Consider the following 17,305-nt stretch of genomic DNA (forward strand, 5'->3'; position numbering starts at 1 on the left):
CCCAGGAACGCGTGAGTGCACACGATCATGTGAAATGTTGAAGTTCTGGTTACCTTCATATCCTATTCGTTCTATTATCGAGACAGAGAAGTCCCCATGAGCTGAAGATCTTCGAGTTGGGAGCTGTACAGCGCAACGTCCCAGAAGACCGATGAAGCAACGAGCTCGGCTTCGCGTTCACAGAGCAGAAAGAAGCGACTAAGCGACTGCGTCAGCTGCCATGAATTGTTCAACTGGTATGCCTTGTAGTATGTATACATAATAATACATTCCAAAGGAGGACATGCGAAAGCCTGTTGGTATTCCCCCCCCCAGGCGAGACGAGTAGCACAGAAGTTCAACCGTGAGAAACAATTGTCTTGCTTGGACGCCGGCGTCTGCCGCTATTCGGCAAATGCCGTGATTTCTTCGACATTGCTTTCGCGGTTCAGAGCTCTTCAAGCATCGGCGGATATGGTATACGCACAGATGGCAGACGCATACAGTCGTGTTATGTTCTCAATAGTGCAAAGACGACGCATAGAGTCCCGCACGATATCCCTGGCTGAAGGTTCGAACCTCCGACCTTGGGTATCAAACACCCGAAACGGGCCAAGTCCGAATCGTACCTGATCCTTCCCGCCAACAGTATAACGCGTCTCCCAAGCGCGCGCCACGACGATGGACGCGAAGCTCAGAGAATGTGCCGCCCTCGGCCAGAAGGACAAGACCCCAGCCTTCATCGCCCTCATTCCACAAGCCCTATCACAATCAGATCCCCTCCCCGATCTCCACGCCCTCGTCAGCTTCGTCGTGAATGAGGAGAGCGTCGGCTTGGTCGTCGGCCGCCAGGTCCTCGCGGAGGTCGTCAAAGCACTCGGGGAGAAGACCTTGTCGGACCACGAACTTAGAAAGAAGCTAGTGCAGGACACACTTGACTTGATCGAGCCGCGCATCGCGAGTTATGTGGAACAGGTGTGTGGCGTGTGAGTCGCGTTCGTTCTGCGATTACACGTGTTCTGCAGGCGAATGCGCTGCGGTTCCAGCTAGCAGACCTCCTGGAGGAGGAAGAGGAGTGGAGCGAGGCAGCGCGCACGCTGATCGGCGTCAACCTCGATGCAGGACAAAGGTGCGTGTGGCCACAAAGTGCATAGGTCCCCGGCTCATCAGCCTCCAGATCATCCACGGATGCGGACAAGCTGCGCGTATACGTGCGCATCGTGCGCCTGCTGCTTGAAGATGAGGACTCCGTTCAGGCAGAGACGTTCTACAATCGCGCTGCGCTCCTCGTTCATTCGGCTGGCAATGACAAGGAGACGCTGCTGCAGTTCAAGCTCTGCCAGGCGCGCATCAGCGACTACTCGCGCAAGTTCTTGGAAGCTGCAAGCCGGTACCACGAGCTCAGCTACACCGCGGAGATCGACGAGGATGAGCGGAAGTTCATGCTGTACGTAGCGCCACCGTTCTGCCCATCTCCCCCTCTCACACTCTCACAGATCCGCCGCCGTCACCTGCGCCGTCCTCGCCCCCGCCGGGCCCAACCGCTCCCGCATCCTCGCCTCCCTCTACCGCGACGAGCGCTCCGCCGAGCTCCCCACCTTCAACGTCCTCTCCAAGATGTTCCTCGACCACATCCTCCGCCCCGCCGAGATCCACGAATTCGAGAAGACCCTCAAGCCGCACCAGGTTGCCAAGATCGCCATCTCATCGAACGACCGCTTGTCCGCGGTCGCCGACGAAGACGAAGAAGCAGGGAGCGCAGACGAGCCCGTGAGCACGCGGCGCGGGCCGAGTACGGTGCTTGACAGAGCGGTGATGGAGCATAATCTGCTTGCGAGCTCGAAGATCTACAACAACATCACGTTCCGTGGACTGGGCGCCCTGCTCGACTTGACGCCTGGTGCGGCGGAGACGATGGCGCGACGGATGATCGAACAGGGCCGGTTGCGCGGATGGATCGACCAAGTAGACCGGCTGATTTGGTTCGAGGCGCGCGAGGACGAGGAGGCGCAGGGTAAGGCGGGTGGCTTAGGTGATGTAGAGGAAGCGGAGGATACGGGCTCGCCATTTACGAAGCGGTGGGATATGCAGATTCGGACGACGGCTGCGCATGTGGGTCTCCTTCTTCTGCTTTACTGTGATCTGGGATTGTTTGCTGATGAGGAGCTTGCAGGTCGAGTCTATTGTCCAGCATCTGTACGAGAAGAACCTGATCCATGTAGCCACTGCGGCATAGGTAGTGAATCGACGTTGTATCAGTGTCTGGAACCATTTGCTGAACTCTGTGCATCCTTCCGATATTGCTCAACCGAGTGCGGCCCTTGACTGGCTGTTCAGCACAATGAACAACTTTAGGCTCGTACTTCGACTGACGGGTTTACCGCCCACAGCCCTGCCCTCAGTCCGTCCCACGGGGCGCGGCCGTTCGATGTGGGGCTCGCACGCCACCCCGCATAACGACTCCTCGCCGCTCGGCTCGGCGCGCGCACCATGACATCCAAGGTGACATCACGACGCCACCCCCTACCCTCCTATAAGAGCTCGCGCGTTGGTCAAGTGCCCTCAGCATTCCCATCCTCGACGACCACCAACCACTGAACTTTGTTCACCCACACCACTCGATTATTCACCCTGACGAACTTCTCCGAATTCAACATGTCTGCTAGCCGTGGAGGTGTTATGGTGCGTCTGCGATATGTATCCCCCGATGCGCGCGGTGTTGACGAGCGCTTTAGGCCGCCGCCTGCGTCGGCGCGATCGCGCTCTCTGGCGTCGCCATGTACGCGCAGGGAAGGAACACGAAGGCCCACGAGGGGAAGGAGATGACCATGCACGGTGCGTCTGTCATACATGCCTCGCATATTCCTCTTCGTCCTGACGCGTGCACAGGCGATGGCCCCTCGCCAACAGGCAAGGGTCCGGGCACCGTCCGCGGCATGTCCTCAGCTGAGGTGTCCGACGCTGTCTCCCACGTTCCGCGCCCCGGTGAGCGCCAGGAGATGAAGGAGCGCGCTCAGCAATAGATCATCGTACAAGCCCGGCGAGGCCAATCTGAAATACACCTGTGTATTATAGACCATGTACCATATACCTGCCATAATTCCTTCCTCTCGCACTGGACGAGGACAAAGCTGCCAACGCGAGAAGAGGCTGATGATGGACAAACGTCGTCATCGAGCGTGATATCGAGTTGCAGCCTCGTGGATATCAACCCAAAATAGGAAGGTCATAACTCCGAAAAAGGCCAGTACCACATTCCGACATTCCCTAAATGCTCGTCTCCACAGCAATTGCCTCGCTATAATCACTTTACTAATTATTCTAAATCAGATGCCACATCTACATTGTTGCTCATTTTCCATCAGTCGTCGTGCAGGGCGTACTTCGACATGTGTCTTATCCTTCGCCCATACCTAAAGAAGATGTATGGAAGCGGCACCATGACGAGTGATAAACAGCCCACTGAATTGCTGTCAGCGCGCACTTCTGAGCGAATGTCATTTGACGTACACAGTGTGCACCCCCACGACACCGGAAAGGCTGCCGGCCCGTTCTTCTTCTGCAGGTTTTCGAACATGGCGCGCGCGAAGAGCGGGAACGCGCCCCCGACGATGGCGCGGAAAAAGTTGTTGCCGGCGAGTATGGATGCGGCGTAGCCCGGATAGGAATCGGGCTTAAAGGTTAGTGGTGAGCATGAGATTTCGTGGAGCAAGGCGCAAGACTCACTAAGTAGTTAACCACACTCTGGAAGAGGCAAAATGTGCCAACGCTGAAAAATGAAGACCCGATGATTGGGACGATCCAATGGATGCTTGCAGTTGAAGTCCAACCAAACCAGAACTGCATATGAATCAGTGCATAATCCACAGATCGCACTCAGGCCAGAAACATACCAAGCAAATAGGGATCGCCCAACACCCAATCAACGCCGGCGGCAGCCGAGCCTCCGGTGTGACGCGTGTATTGCCATGCTCGTCTGGCTCGTATAACGGCTCCAGATACCATTTCGCGTAAATGCAGTAGAAGGGGTACGTGACGCATACTCCGGAGAAGATGCCGAGGAAGGCGAGGCCCTCCATGCCGAGGTTGAACCCGTAAATGTTGGTGAAGACGAGGGGGAAGGCCTCGAACCAGACGTACTGCTTAAGGCGTGAGCGACTGGGTCGCCGGAAGGAGATAAATGCATACCAGCAGCGCGTAGATTAGGGCGATGTAAACGTTGAGTGAGAGCACGATGGGCTCGGTAAGCATTAGCTGAAAGGGTCGGACAAATGTCATCTGGAGAGAAGTGCTGAGAGCTTGAGAGGCGACTGGACAACGTATTAGAGATTGGGGCGTGGCTACGAGCGAGCGTAATTACTCACAATTGCGCTCGCCCTCGGTGTACAGCATATCGTTACCAGTCCGCCGCCGCAGGCGCTCCTTTCGTCGATACAGGATGTTATTTGGCGACGTCTCGGGCAGGAGCACAAACAGCCCGATCCACGTAGCGCCGGTGAGGAAGAGCAGCGGCCAGATTGACCAACGCCAGCCGAGTGCGCGTGCGGCGAAGCCGCCAATGATCGGCCTGGAGAGGTGAGTATGCGTTCGAGATGACTGAACGCTCGACGCACCCTAGCACGGGTCCACAGACAGAGAACGCGCCCCATAGTCCCATAGCGTACGCTCGCGTTTTGGGCGCAAACATATCAGAAATACTGGCGCCAACGGTCGCTTGAGGTGCTGCATATGAACGGGGGTAAGCTATGCTCATCATTGTATCATCGCATTGACTCACGCGAGCCCCAAAAGCCGGCCAGAAACCGCAAGACCAGAAATCCAGGTACGTTGGTAGCCAGCACGGTGGGCACTTGTAGCAAGACAAAGATGAAGAGAGAGATCATGTATGGCGGGTTGCGCCCAACTTGCGGGATCTCCGTGAGTGGGGAGAGGAACATAGGTCCAATGCCGTAGCCGAATACGAAGAGGGTCATGCCGAGGGTGGCTACGGTGAGGTTGGTACCGAAAGCCTGCGCGAAGTCTAGAGTCGAAGTTAGTAATGGCAATTGCAGGATGACGTGTAGGGCGTACCTTGTATGCCGGGGCTGTAGATGCTGGAGCCCACGTACACAGAGAATGTCAAGACGCAAAGCTGGAGAGTAACCAAGCTCTTCTTCGCCAGCGACCAGTTCATGGGGCTATAGAACAAGTAATCAGCGTAGACCTTGCAAGGGGGGCTAGACAACGTACTTCGCAGGATCGTCACGCCCATACCAGGTCACTAAATTCGGGTCTCCATCAAGTTCTGGTGAAGACCCGGCGGGAGAGACCAAGGGGGAGACGCCCTTCTCCGACTTCTGGAGCTCGCTTGTCGCTCGGCTATCCATGGGATCCCCGACCACGGTCTCTTCGTCTGAACCACGAGGGGTGAACTCTGACGAGCTCGCACTCGCCTCTGTCAGACGCTGACGTTGACCCCCGTCATTACGTCCCTTCTCGTCCGTGTATCGTCGCGGTACGTCGAAATCATCCCTGTCTTCAGGATGCGAAAGCCATCGTCGTCTAGAGCCATAGTAGAGTATGTGCCCCAAAGTAGAGTCCCGGATTAGGGACATAATGACGGGGGTGGAGCGGAAGGTGTGCTAATCAGTTCCGTGGACGGTGGGGAGTTATACTCGCAACGCCTGCGCAGTCGCCAGGACCCACTTTGCCGCTGTCTGCAAGCGCTTGCAGCCGTGCATGACATCAGGGGCGATTAGCAGCCATAGTGCTGGAGGTCGTCTACCTGGATTTGGGTCCGTTCATCTTCCCGGTGTTCCGAGACTCGGAACCAAAATCCATAGCCCAAGGAGTATCGATTGGAATGGTAGTGCTCGTACTTGTCAACGTTTGGAACCAGTCAGATGGCATGAGCGTCGGCGTGCTCGCGCTGGGCGCCTGTCCTGGGCCAGTGATCGTCTCCGAGGTGTGCATCACTCGAAAGGGTGAGTTCTGCGTGCGGTAAAAAGTGCCCATTATCAGGCAAGACTATTCTCTGTACCCGCGACGCGATCCTTCACCTACTCCACTACGCGCGAGGGTAATCTCTGGGAGTGTATGACCTAGTGGTCTCAGTATTGGACGTGCCGGTATAATAAACCCAACTCACGAAAGCGATCCAACCGCACGGAACGACGAAGCCCTCGTCGTCTGCCCATACTAAGACATCAAACATGGCCTTGAACCGCGGAGGAGCTATTGTGAGTTGGACGTAGTTGGCTCTGGGTAGGGGGCTGACGTTCGCAGGCCGTTGGCATACTGGGTGCCTTCATTACGGGCTCGATGGTCATGGCTAGTCGCGATATGGTCAACGATAGGCGGCACGGAAGCAGCATAGGGCCAGATGGTAAGTAGCACGATATCGCTGGCGCATTCAGCAGTCCTACGCTACAACTTCCTTGCTGACGCAAACATGGCAGGTATCACAAGCAACGTTCTTGACAAGAAAGCGTCAGACCAGAATCGCCCAGATAATTGCGACGTGAAGGAAATCCGGGATAGACGATTGGCTGAGCATCGCTCCCGAGGGAAGTGAAGGCAGTGGTAATAGGTCGGAACTACTGCACTGTAGATGGAAATGAATGATATTCGCCTGAGATTCATGAGCCCAGCAAAAATGGATGACGGGAGACTCACTTTTCATCCTCGGGTCCCGGTTGGTAGGCGCTGCTTAGCAAAGTGGGCATGATCCCGCGACCATCTAGAGGTTCATCATGGGACAAACTGCAGTGCCGCTACTCAATGGCGAGCAGCGACGAAGCAAGGGTATGCTGACCGGGTCAATGACTTCACTATCCCATGGCATCCTTGTCACGGGAGGTCCGGTCAAGTATAAGAAGCCTGCAGTCATAGGACGACTGTCAAACATACCGTTTGCTACACATCAACCCTCAAAAAGCGTCAATGCTCGCTAACAAGGGAACCGGCGTCGTGAGTGATCGCAAGCTCTGGACATAGCGTTACCGCTGACAGAAAACGTCGATCGTCAGGCTATAGCAGGTGTAGCTGCAGCAGGGTTGGCCGCCGCCAGCTTGTACAACTCAACGAGAGTGACGGCGGAGGAGAAGGTTGCTAGAAGTGCGTCGGCGGGCGATCAGAATAGCACAGCGCGCTGACCCAGACCTGTAGGTGGACGCGACCAACGATCACCGCTGGCTCAAGCCAGTGCCGCTGTTCACCCAGGTCAGCAAAAGCTGCCAGAGTTGAGCACCCATCGAAGAAGCTAGAGGAGGATGATGAGCAAATCGCAGAACAGGAAAACAGAAGACATACCTTGCAATGTACCGCGCTTCATATCGCCAGAAGCTTGGCGCGATAGACGCTTATCTACGCACTCTATACCTTGTCATTCCGCCTTGCCAATCCTTGTGACAAGGATACACATATGAGCGTCCCAAAGTCGAACAATTAGCAGCAGATGAGTACTGAAGTATAGCGCGTAAAACCTATGATACACGATTGCTATTGTGTGCCCGTGCGAGTCTCTTTCTTCCGCCGAGCGCGCTCGCGTTTAGTCTCGAGCTCGTGCCACTCGCCCTCGAGCGTAGACAGACTGAAAACTACGTGAGAAACGCGAATGAGGATACAAGAAAGCTGACTTACCCTGACGGTAATTCGGGCTGCGGATCTTGCTTAAAGTACGATGCCTCCATAGCTTGCGTCGCAGTGGAACGCGCACTCGGGTCATACGCTAGCAGAAACTCGGCGAGGTCGAGTGCAGGTGGCAACATCCACCTAGAGGACGTCAGTCTATCATTACGGGTGGCGTGGAAAAGCGAAAACTTACTTCTTGAAGTATTCACGAAAGTGGTTTGGTACCGGCTCCTTCGGCTTGACAAGCTCGTACCACGGCAGGTTGTGCACACCAGGCCAGCGCTCTGCTGTCGGCGTTCCCATCACCTTGTAGATGACGTCCAGCTGGTGTATTTCGTCGTCGCCCTGGAAGACAGGCTTCTTCGTGAACAGCTCGAGCATGATGCACCTTGACGAAGATCAGAACAGATGACCAGACCTATAGACTTTGCACGTACCCCGCACTCCACATATCGACCTCAGGCCCGTACATAGTCGCACCAAGAAGCAGCTCCGGGGGTCGATACCATAGCGTAATGACGCGATTGGTGTAGTCCGCACGCCGCCGCTTGTGGTAGAAGCGCGCCAATCCGAAGTCCGCCAGCTTGAGCTCGCCACGGTTGTTGACTAGGATATTCGAGCCCTTGATGTCGCGGTGGATGACGCCCTTATGATGAAGATAGGCCAGTCCCGCCAGCATTTGGTAGCACAGCGATTTGAGATGTGCCTCCGTGAAGCTGAACTGGTGCTGGGACAAGATGCCAGTCAAATCGTGGTCCATGTACTGGAAGACCATGTAGACGTGGGCTAAGAATGATAAGCAGTTGTGACTTGGAAGAGAATACTTGACTTACCATTCGACACCATCATCTCGTACAATCGGATGACGTTCTCGTGCTTAAGCGACTGAAGCAGCTTGATCTCCCGCATCGCAGTGACAGGAAAGCCGTCGCGCTCCGTCTCCATGCGTATCCGCTTGAGCGCAACCAAATTCTTCGACACGTTGTTCATGGCTTTGTAGACCTTGCCGAAGGTGCCCTCGCCGACCTGGCTGACAATGCTGTACAGCTCGCTCTTCTCCGCAGATGTAGCAGGGGCCGATGCCGGCGGTGGCGCTGGTGCCATGGCAGCATCGCTAGGCCCTGCCTCCTTGATGGGCTGCACCTTCTCCGGCGGCGATGTTGGATGCGTAGTCGGCGGCCCTGTTGTAGGCGTCCGTGAATCAGCCGTCGCCGGGGGCGTAGGATCTGTTGCTGGTCTTGGTGTCGTCTGTGCAGGCGGCTCAGCAGTAGGCGTAGGCTCAGCACTCGCCGGTGCAGGAGCGGGGGCGGGGCCGTCATCCGACATGTCCATATCCTCATCCTCCCCAGTGAAGAACTTTTTCAACGCCGCATTGGGCTTAGCCTGTTGCTTGACAGGCGCAAATCCGATGGGCTTGAAGCCAGCCTTCCGAGGACGGCTCGCACCTTTCGCGAGCTCTGCTTTAGGGTCTGCAGGTACGATGACTGGAGGAGCCTGTACCGGAGGTGGGTTGACGGGCCGCGGCTGGGCGAACGGCGCCTGAGCGGGCATAGGCGACTGTCCAGGCATTGGCACTTGACCGGGCATCTGAGCCTGGCCGGGCATCTGGCCGGGCATGGGTACCTGTCCGGCCATGGGCGGACCACGGAAGGGCGTTTGAGCGGCTGCGTACGGATATCCAGGGAACCCAGGCATTCCCGGCATCCCATAGGGCATAGGAGGCATTCCGGGCATTGCAGGCATCCCGGGCATCGAATACATGTACGGCATGCCTTGCATGGGGCGCTGAGGAAGACCAGGCGTCGGAACGCCATTGTACGGGTGCTGCATGAGAGCGGGATTCTGTGGAAGAGGATGGCCGGGTTGAGCATGCATCTGCTGCATCTGCGCTGGCGTCTGTTGTGGCTGCGGCTGCGCGGGAAGCGGATGATTTGTTGGCGCGATAGGCTGAGAGGGCTGCGAGGACGGTTGCGGGGTCGCAGACTGCGATACAGGCTGAGGGAGAGCGGGCGAGTTACGCGGCAGCGTCGCTTCTGGTGTGTGCCCCGATGGCCCAGGAGCAGCCGGCGTCTCACCCTTCGGCACATCTACTGCCATGGGTTGTGGGGAGGTGTCGGCCCTGAAGGGTGGCGCCATAGCAGCCTTGGGCTTCGGCGGCAGGTTCGCAGATGGCGGGACCTTCGTCTTGCTGGAACTTCCTGCAGCCTCCGGGGTCATGATCGAGGTGACAGGCTTCACGGGTATTGGAGCAGCGGGAGCGGACGATGTCGCCGCAGGGCTAACCTCTTTGACCTGCAGAGGCCCGCTGGTCGAGGACGACTGCGAAGCTTCATGTTTGAGGGGTTGCTCTTTCTCTTGAGGTGGTGGCTGCGATGACGAAGACGCCTGCGGGTCTCGCGAGGACTCGCGCACGAAATCCTGCGGACGCTCGGGTAGCGGCTCTCTCGGACCTGACCGCACGGTCTCAGAAGACCCTTTGCTCGAGCGGATGAGCTCCTGCTCAAAACTACGCAGCCCACCCATTGACTCTCTTGGCGGAGAGATAGCGAACGAGGCCTCATCACTGGTTCTCTTCTGCTTCGCGAACGTAAGCCATGGCGTAAAGACATAGAACGTCAATGCAAACCTTGTTCCCCTTCCCGTTCGACTGGTATTTGCCGTTGCGCTTCTGGCGAGGCGAAGTCTCGACCGCTTCGCCAGCCTTATTAGTCGGGGACAATACTGTCGTAGACGCTGTCGGTAATCGATGCAGCTGCCGAGGACGGGCGTAGGGGCTGATGCTACGAGTGCGGCTACGACTTCGACTGCGAGAGGTGCTTCTTGAACGAGAAGATATACTTCGCCGTCGTCGTGGGGGCGATGGTCGGCTATGAGCTGGCGACGGCGGTCGCTCGTAGACGATCTTGCGTTGTCGGCCCCGATCGTCGTCATGAGGCCGATCGTGACGAGGACGTTTGGTCGCTGGCGGGGATATCGAGCGTGAGGGTGAACGTCTTCGAGGGCGTCCATGATGCTCGTCGTACGAGGAAGAACGCGGAGGCGACGTGGAATGATGGTGTTTTCGGCTGTGCGAAGGCGACGGATAACGAGCTGCCCGTGAATCACGCCTACTCCAACTTATGAAAAGATATTGAGCCTAGTGAAGAAGGGTAGGATATATGCACGTACTTGTTGAGGTCGTCGTCAAAGCCCGCAGCGCCGCCGCTACCTCCACTCTCCCTTGCTCGCTTCTGTTTGTTCTTCTTCCCCTTATTCTTGTGCTTGCTGTACTTCGGGTCGATGCCCTGCTCACGCAGGCGCTCCTCGTACAGCTCGCCGTTGTGCGCCGATTTCCAGCCCGGTGCGGGCTCCCACATGCGGTCTCTGTCATCATCTGCTGGCCGATCTGGACGCTTCTGCTCCTCCCGGGCCCGCCGCCGCGTGTCCCAGCCCGCATCGCTCGTGTATTTCTTCCCGTCGTCCTCTTTGCGTCCTTTTCCGCGCCAGCCATCTCCACTTCGGCGCTCGTCGGAACGGCGGGACTGGCTCAGGTCCGGCGTCCACCCATACCCTTCGTCGTACACAGGTTCAACCGCAGCGGCGCCCCATGACTCGCGTATGGAGACGGGTGCCGAAGGCGAGGAAGGGCCTGTGTTGTAGTCGGGGTACCAGCTACGGCTGGGCTGTGGGTAGCGCGAGCCGTGGTAGTCCGCCTCCCGCACATCCGTCATCGGAAAGTCGTCTCGCCCGCGCGAGCGATAGTCGTCGCGGCCGTACGCATACACATCCTCCTCCACTGGTGGTCTCCATCGCGAGGACGACCCGCTGTCCTTGGAATCGTAGCGGCCTCTTTTTGAAGCCCTGTACCCGTCGTCGTGCGAAGAAGCGTGATACATGCGTGTGTGCGAGTCGGTACGCGTGTCGCCGGATAGCGAGCGGGTGTCGGTCGGGGCTACTGATGTGGGGTGCGGGTCGTGGTGGTCGTCGTCCTTGTTCTTGGATGGGTGTTGGCGCTTGTGCCGAGACGGACGATGGCTTGAAGCACTAGACATAGTTCCGGACAAAAAGGGTGAGTGATGGCTGCTGGTGCGCTGACGGATGAACACGAAAGCAAAACGAAAGCAAAGCGGACGCCACGGGCGAATAAATGAGCAGACGGACGTGCAGGGGGGACTGTAGGCGTTACAACATAAATCGTCGAGGATGAAGTGCGGCGCTTGGGATCGGTCGTCCGAGCGGCACGCAGGTAAGGCCTGGGTATGACGCCCTCCTCCGCAGGATAATTGGGTAAAAGGTGTATGGGGGCAGCGTGTTGTTGAATAACACTGGGATGCGTTCGCGGTCAAGACGCGAAGTTCGCCGCCAGAGGGCGCATCGCACTGAGAAGAAAACTTACAGGGCACCTGCAATCTATCTGCTGGGGGACAGCTCAGCGCGCACAGCGAGCTCGTTGCGTGCGGGGAGTGTGGAGAACGTCGCGCGCAATGTCACCGCGGACGTGACTGACGGCGTCAGGGAAGACGAGCAGAACACAGGCATCGGCCCGATCATCCTGGGCCTGACTTCATCAACTCTGCCCGATTCGACAGGGAAACGCCTGAGTGGTCCACCGAATCGACAAAGCATTGCTACTGATACAAAGTTACAAAGGAATAGCTACGAAAAGCACGACTGATGATGGTACACGAGCATAACTAATTGACTCAAATCATTGGTTGGTGCATTCCAGCGTCGGGCTGCCGTCGCTGCCAAGTGCCCTCCGCGCATGCATCGCGAGACTGAGCAGCATCGACTCATCAAGGCTACGCAGGGGTGTCTGGTGGGAATTTGCTTCCAGAATGCTGTCTGCGCTGCCCAGTTTCGAAAACAATGGCGGCCCACGGGACTTTGGCTTCGGAGCGAAGAGCTGCGCAATGTTAATGTGGCGATTCACATGCAGTGGATTTGAACTCGCCTTCACTGTTGTGTCTATGCCACTGACGGCGAACAAAGGCAGCTTTGGGTGGCCTGAATGAAGTCGGATAAGGTTCGCAATGTAAACTGGTCAGCCGACATACCCTCAATGACATTGACGACCTCGCCATCGCCCTCAAGGATATCAACGAGCTTTCCATCATCCTTGCGCCAGATGAAGAGATTGCCGTCGTCAGACCCCGACACGACGAACTCGTCATTTGGTCCCAAGTAATTCACTTGCATGTTATGAGTTTTCCGAATCGAACCCTCTTGTTTGCAAGATTTGACTCACCATCCTTCACTGTCCGAATATTCTTCGCACCCGCAAAGCGCCGTCGTGGCATCACTGTGGGTACATCGGGGAAGGGGCCCGGATCTTCTTCCTCCTCCTCCTCCTCGTCACTGTCACTGCGGTCCCCACTCTCATCCGTGTTGCGCTCTTCGTCCTCATCCATCTCGTCCGATTGAGTCAATTCATCGATGTCCCTCTCCATATCGGAGTCTGAAGGCCAATGCGACGGTCGTTCTCTGGGACTTCTTGATGGCGAGCGCTTTTCGGACCCTCTTGACGTTGAACGTTTTTTCGATCCCGATGCGGCACTATCCCTCCTTTCCTTCACTTCGTTCGAAGGCACGATGGACGGCCTGCGCGAAGCGTTTGCCTCCGCCGGATCGTCAAGGGTCGAGTAAAGGTAGACAGCGTCTGCGCTGAAAGCTGCAGATCCTTGCGTTAGCACCTAAACATTTACAACTTTCAAGGACATCCTACTCACAGAATATCGCTTCATGCCCATTGGTCGCCGACATCTTGCACCCCGTGATATGGTTTCCCAATCCCAACAGACGACCCCCATTATCCTCCGACTCCCCCTCCCTCCTCGGGCGCCCGAACCTGCGCACGCAGGTCGTAAGGCACTCGGTAGATGCGCTAGAGAGCGGAACGCCCCATTCCTCTTGAAGGAAGCGCCCCGAGTGACGTCGGTCAAAGAGGTAGCCATAGTCCGATTCCCCCGCCACGATGAGTTGGTGCGGCGTCAGCGGCGAGAGCGACATCGACATCAGCTCGAAGTCGACTTTGACGATGGGCGTGGGGCAGTGGCCGTCTCTGCGGCGGCAGGGGTGCTTGGCGCGGAGGTCGTGCTGGCGGACTGTGCCATCCTCGCTCACGGAGAGAAACAAATCAGGACTATGCTCGGTGATGATGCGCTTCACGGCGCCCTTGTGGCAGCGAATGGCATGAGTGCAGGCCTCGGCGGTGCTGTATGTGGTACAGCCTGAGACTGGTTTGAGCTGACATGCCGCAGAGGTGCGGGAAGGAATTCAGACCTTGCGAAGAATGCACCTCCCCTACATCGCACACGCGGACTTGGTGGTCGCCAGCGCAGGAGACTCTGCAAGAGATTCGGTCAGATAGGAGACCAGGTGAATGGGGGAAAGATGCAGTTGGGATATAACGTATGCGATGATGAACATGCATGGGTGGAAGGGACGAGCAGATGCACGGGAACCTCACGCACATCCTTGACGAATGCGGCAGCATCTTGTTATTGAATATATTCGCTTGGTGGCCTGTCCGAATGACCGAGCGACAAGTGAACGGGAACGGCTGGTCCGGATCGTCGTTCGTCTGATCCATCCGCCAGACACGTACGCTATGCAGATGTCCTCAATTTCCTGTCCTTCTCTACGAGATGCCTAGCCACTCACGTCCGATCATCGCCACCGCTCAACAATAGTTCTCCGTCCCTTGCCCAGCTCAGTGCATTCACACACCCCGTATGCCCGTACGCATCCCAATCGCCGCCCCCGACGTGGTACCCATTGTCGTCCCCAAGTACGTTCACGCGGTCGAGGGGCCAGGTAAGGCAAGCAGACAGCGCATCACGCTTGAAGCGCTCAGAAGTGCGGAGGGAGGGGTAGGAAGATGGAAGTGTGGTCATTCCATTGTATAGCTTGGCGGAGGGTGACTGATGGAAGCGCTTAGAGGACTCGGAGGGGTTCGCAGAGGTTGATGGTGAAGGCGATCTATGAGGCATGGTATCGCAGGTGCGAGCTGGAAGAGGTCAAGATGTTCATTCGAGCGAGGTTTTCACTCGTTTACGTTCAGGTGCCCAGCGAAAGTTCGGTCATGGAAGCGGGGAGTAGGATCTGGAATCGCGGGCCGATGTGCCGGGTGGCGTCAATGTCTGGGCAGGCAGCCACAACCTCGAAGTCAGCATCTGAAGTGCGTGCAATCGAAGATATAATGGTCCCGAGAAGGGATACCACGGGGATAGAGGTACAGGTGCATTGATGGATGGGATCCATTGAGTAGTACGAGCAACGGGAGTCTTACAGCAGACAAACAGAATGCATTCAGGCTACATATTCCGCCTTCTTCATCGTATCTCGTCTATACCTTCCAGTCGCTGGTCCATCCGCAGTCCAAAAGCGCGCAGGCGGGCGTGGTGGCTTATCCTTGCGATGTCGCGGCGTCCTCCGCCGCCTCGTGGGTGTCGTAGGAGCATCCACGGCATCAATCATCGGGCAGCATGCTTTAGGTGGCTCGTCTGGAAGGGCAGGTCCATCTGAGTATGGTGGGTGCTTGAGTAGATCATCTGGTACGGGAGGGCGAGTGCTTCGATGGGGCTGAGAATGTCTGACGAGAGCTAATGGAGCGCCCTCGCCGGGAGTTATAGCGCGCAGCGTTGTCACTCTACGTGCCCAGGATGAAGGTTGCTGCAATCATGTGCTCAGTAGCATTTGACAGGACAAGTTGCAATGAACCGACCCTAGACGGCGTCGACGCCTCCTCAAGGATGGAGGCATGATCGACAGCGACGGCCTTCGCCTTTCGCCGACGCTCCTTCGCCTGCGCCTTGGTGTCTTCATACTCTGGTTCTCTTACACTATGACAGAGGATCTCAGCAGGTATATGAGGCATGCGACACGACTACGTACTCAAGAGACAATGCGACAGGCTTAGGTGCAAGCGTGATAGCTGCTGGCGTATGTGAGGACAGCAATCGGAACTCTGCACGGCTAGTTAGATAGATCATGCTCAGCAGTAGAATGCGTACATACCAAGCTCTTCCGTCTGCCCTTGGGGTGCTTCGCTGACTTTGCGCTTCTTCTTTGGACGAGGGGAGTCCGGTAAGTCGAACCCCAGGCTCTCATGCAACATGCGCTTTAGCCTCTCTTGCAGGGCATCACTGTCATCGACAATGGTGGGTGCTTCATGTGTTTCTTCGTCATCATCGGCGTATATATCGTTTCTCGATGCCTTCTCGAGGGCATGCAGGTAGTCCGGCGCCATGGCGGTTCGCGATGAAGAGCACCGGTGATCCGGGCCGATCATCCGAAGCATGAACGGGTCGAAAATTGTGATCGGAGTCCGTTCCCCCACCATCCGTCCAGCACTTCACCATGGCAAAAGACGCAAAGCCCGCCGCGAAGAAGGAGAAACATCAGAGGAATGTCGCAGAGCCGAAGAAATTGTCGCTCAAGCGCAAAAACGAGGCCGCAGACGCAACGGAGGCGGCTGCAAAGCCCAAGAAGCTGAAGACGGCGAAGGCGGTCTCCACGGAGGTGCAACCCGTGAAGGAGAAGCAGGAGAAGAAGCAGGAGAAGAAGCAGCTCGCTATGGCAGAGGCATCGCCAAAACCAGCCAAGCCCGCAGCAGCGTCCGAGCCCCAGACTATCTCCCGCCCGACATCAAAGTCCATCCCCAAATCCTCCAAGGCTCCTGCGAAGCCGAAGGTTCTCGCCCCGCCGCCTGACGACTCGGAGGAGGAGGACGCAGATGCAGATGACGCCGATTCAGATAACGCTGGATCCATTCATGGTTTCTCTACCGATGAGGACGATTCATCTGACGAGGAGGTGGACGACACGCCCGTGGACGTCGGGAAACTTCCTACTGTGGCAAAAGACGACGAGACGGTGGCGCGCAAGCTCGAAAGAGCAAAGCGCCAACAGGTCAGTCCCTCTCCATCGTAGCTATACAGCATCTGATTGACCTTCGTGTTAGAGTGACGACCGTGGGGTCATCTATATCGGACGTCTCCCTCACGGGTTCTATGAGGATCAGCTAAAGGCCTACTTCTCCCAGTTTGGGGATGTCACCCGCCTCCGCGTCTCTCGCAACAAGAAGGTTCGTGGCGCCACTGACTGCTCTGCGGCGTACTCACTCGACCCACGTAGACCGGCAAGTCTAAGCACTACGCGTTCCTCGAATTCGACTCCTCGTCGGTCGCCCAGATCGTCGCGGAGACCATGGATAACTACCTACTCATGGGCCACATCCTCCGCTGCAAGGTGATCCCTAAGGACGAGGTCCATCCCGAGCTCTGGATCGGCGCGAACAGGAAGTACCGAGCTATCCCGACCGTGCGCATCAACAAACTACAGCACGATAAGGTGCGCAGCGCCCTACCCCCGCGGGCTGAATTCTCATACTGATCTCCAAATCCCTAATAGTCACGGACACCGGAGGAAAAGCAACGCGTGGAGAAGAGGCTATTGAAGCGCCAACGTCAGCAGCAGCGCAAGCTTGCGGCTGCTGGCATCGACTATGATATGGGCGATGCCGTCTACGTAAGTTCAATGCTTCGCCCGTGCGTGGATACCCCTTGACTCATTTCGCAGAAACCCTCTGTTGCAGTAGCATAGTAGCATAGAATGCAGCTACTCGTCTCCGCTTTATCTCGCGCACGCCATTGCATTGGACACCTTAGGCCTTATGACCTACCCTTGTTTGTATCGCTTTGACAATTCATCGTTTATGTGGTATATAGCTTCA

The 17,305-nt window shown here is 56.9% G+C and overlaps 10 protein-coding genes across 10 annotated transcripts; 5 read left to right on the forward strand and 5 right to left on the reverse strand.

The window, feature by feature from the left end:
- Positions 1-638: 638 nt before the first annotated feature.
- On the forward strand, positions 639-2,256 carry SCHCODRAFT_02622122 (uncharacterized protein). Its single transcript, XM_003036527.2, has 5 exons — positions 639-954; positions 1,005-1,108; positions 1,157-1,426; positions 1,476-2,091; positions 2,153-2,256. Exons 1-5 carry the CDS (start codon positions 661-663, stop codon positions 2,213-2,215), a joined length of 1,347 nt encoding a protein of 448 aa, XP_003036573.1. The 5' UTR covers positions 639-660; the 3' UTR covers positions 2,216-2,256.
- Positions 2,257-2,552: 296 nt separating this feature from the next.
- SCHCODRAFT_02622124 (uncharacterized protein) lies at positions 2,553-3,115 on the forward strand. The gene is made up of 3 exons (XM_003036528.3): positions 2,553-2,661; positions 2,715-2,814; positions 2,869-3,115. The coding sequence occupies exons 1-3, from the start codon at positions 2,635-2,637 to the stop codon at positions 3,000-3,002; spliced, it is 261 nt and encodes an 86-aa protein (XP_003036574.1). The 5' UTR covers positions 2,553-2,634; the 3' UTR covers positions 3,003-3,115.
- Positions 3,116-3,250: 135 nt separating this feature from the next.
- On the reverse strand, positions 3,251-5,822 carry SCHCODRAFT_02747523 (MFS general substrate transporter). The gene is made up of 10 exons (XM_003037899.2): positions 5,209-5,822; positions 5,050-5,156; positions 4,757-4,999; positions 4,593-4,701; positions 4,344-4,546; positions 4,168-4,289; positions 3,873-4,118; positions 3,706-3,819; positions 3,490-3,652; positions 3,251-3,441 (listed from the first exon to the last, which is right to left on the reverse strand). The coding sequence occupies exons 1-10, from the start codon at positions 5,571-5,573 to the stop codon at positions 3,341-3,343; spliced, it is 1,773 nt and encodes a 590-aa protein (XP_003037945.2). The 5' UTR covers positions 5,574-5,822; the 3' UTR covers positions 3,251-3,340.
- Positions 5,823-6,170: 348 nt separating this feature from the next.
- Positions 6,171-6,532, forward strand: SCHCODRAFT_02666649 (uncharacterized protein; the record flags this gene model as incomplete). The annotated part of the gene is made up of 3 exons (XM_050346571.1): positions 6,171-6,197; positions 6,244-6,343; positions 6,417-6,532. The coding sequence occupies 3 exons, from the start codon at positions 6,171-6,173 to the stop codon at positions 6,530-6,532; spliced, it is 243 nt and encodes an 80-aa protein (XP_050200492.1).
- A 358-nt stretch (positions 6,533-6,890) lies between these two features.
- On the forward strand, positions 6,891-7,298 carry SCHCODRAFT_02622131 (uncharacterized protein). The gene is given in 4 exon segments (XM_003036529.3): positions 6,891-6,927; positions 6,987-7,074; positions 7,126-7,236; positions 7,247-7,298. The coding sequence occupies 3 exon segments, from the start codon at positions 6,901-6,903 to the stop codon at positions 7,221-7,223; spliced, it is 213 nt and encodes a 70-aa protein (XP_003036575.1). The 5' UTR covers positions 6,891-6,900; the 3' UTR covers positions 7,224-7,236; positions 7,247-7,298.
- A 160-nt stretch (positions 7,299-7,458) lies between these two features.
- SCHCODRAFT_01080660 (Pkinase-domain-containing protein) lies at positions 7,459-8,694 on the reverse strand (the record flags this gene model as incomplete). The annotated part of the gene is made up of 5 exons (XM_003037900.1): positions 7,459-7,549; positions 7,606-7,731; positions 7,784-7,978; positions 8,028-8,376; positions 8,424-8,694. The coding sequence occupies 5 exons, from the start codon at positions 8,692-8,694 to the stop codon at positions 7,459-7,461; spliced, it is 1,032 nt and encodes a 343-aa protein (XP_003037946.1).
- A 176-nt stretch (positions 8,695-8,870) lies between these two features.
- Positions 8,871-11,760, reverse strand: SCHCODRAFT_02255973 (uncharacterized protein). Its single transcript, XM_050342208.1, has 4 exons — positions 10,759-11,760; positions 10,217-10,706; positions 9,263-10,164; positions 8,871-9,213 (listed from the first exon to the last, which is right to left on the reverse strand). Exons 1-4 carry the CDS (start codon positions 11,619-11,621, stop codon positions 8,952-8,954), a joined length of 2,517 nt encoding a protein of 838 aa, XP_050200493.1. The 5' UTR covers positions 11,622-11,760; the 3' UTR covers positions 8,871-8,951.
- Positions 11,761-12,172: 412 nt separating this feature from the next.
- SCHCODRAFT_02622135 (WD40 repeat-like protein) lies at positions 12,173-14,668 on the reverse strand. Its single transcript, XM_050345101.1, has 8 exons — positions 14,233-14,668; positions 14,043-14,177; positions 13,852-13,916; positions 13,299-13,799; positions 12,818-13,240; positions 12,627-12,761; positions 12,524-12,576; positions 12,173-12,475 (listed from the first exon to the last, which is right to left on the reverse strand). The coding sequence occupies exons 1-8, from the start codon at positions 14,559-14,561 to the stop codon at positions 12,278-12,280; spliced, it is 1,839 nt and encodes a 612-aa protein (XP_050200494.1). The 5' UTR covers positions 14,562-14,668; the 3' UTR covers positions 12,173-12,277.
- A 63-nt stretch (positions 14,669-14,731) lies between these two features.
- SCHCODRAFT_01140979 (uncharacterized protein) lies at positions 14,732-15,829 on the reverse strand. Its single transcript, XM_003037902.3, has 4 exons — positions 15,589-15,829; positions 15,466-15,538; positions 15,296-15,413; positions 14,732-15,243 (listed from the first exon to the last, which is right to left on the reverse strand). The coding sequence occupies exons 1-4, from the start codon at positions 15,818-15,820 to the stop codon at positions 14,881-14,883; spliced, it is 786 nt and encodes a 261-aa protein (XP_003037948.1). The 5' UTR covers positions 15,821-15,829; the 3' UTR covers positions 14,732-14,880.
- A 76-nt stretch (positions 15,830-15,905) lies between these two features.
- Positions 15,906-17,293, forward strand: SCHCODRAFT_02622142 (uncharacterized protein). The gene is made up of 5 exons (XM_003036530.3): positions 15,906-16,482; positions 16,535-16,657; positions 16,708-16,923; positions 16,984-17,100; positions 17,152-17,293. The coding sequence occupies exons 1-5, from the start codon at positions 15,931-15,933 to the stop codon at positions 17,173-17,175; spliced, it is 1,032 nt and encodes a 343-aa protein (XP_003036576.1). The 5' UTR covers positions 15,906-15,930; the 3' UTR covers positions 17,176-17,293.
- The last annotated feature ends 12 nt before the right edge of the window (positions 17,294-17,305 follow it).

The sequence above is a fragment of the Schizophyllum commune genome, assembly GCF_000143185.2.
Source record: "Schizophyllum commune H4-8 unplaced genomic scaffold SCHCOscaffold_5, whole genome shotgun sequence".
NCBI classification, from domain to species: domain Eukaryota; kingdom Fungi; phylum Basidiomycota; class Agaricomycetes; order Agaricales; family Schizophyllaceae; genus Schizophyllum; species Schizophyllum commune.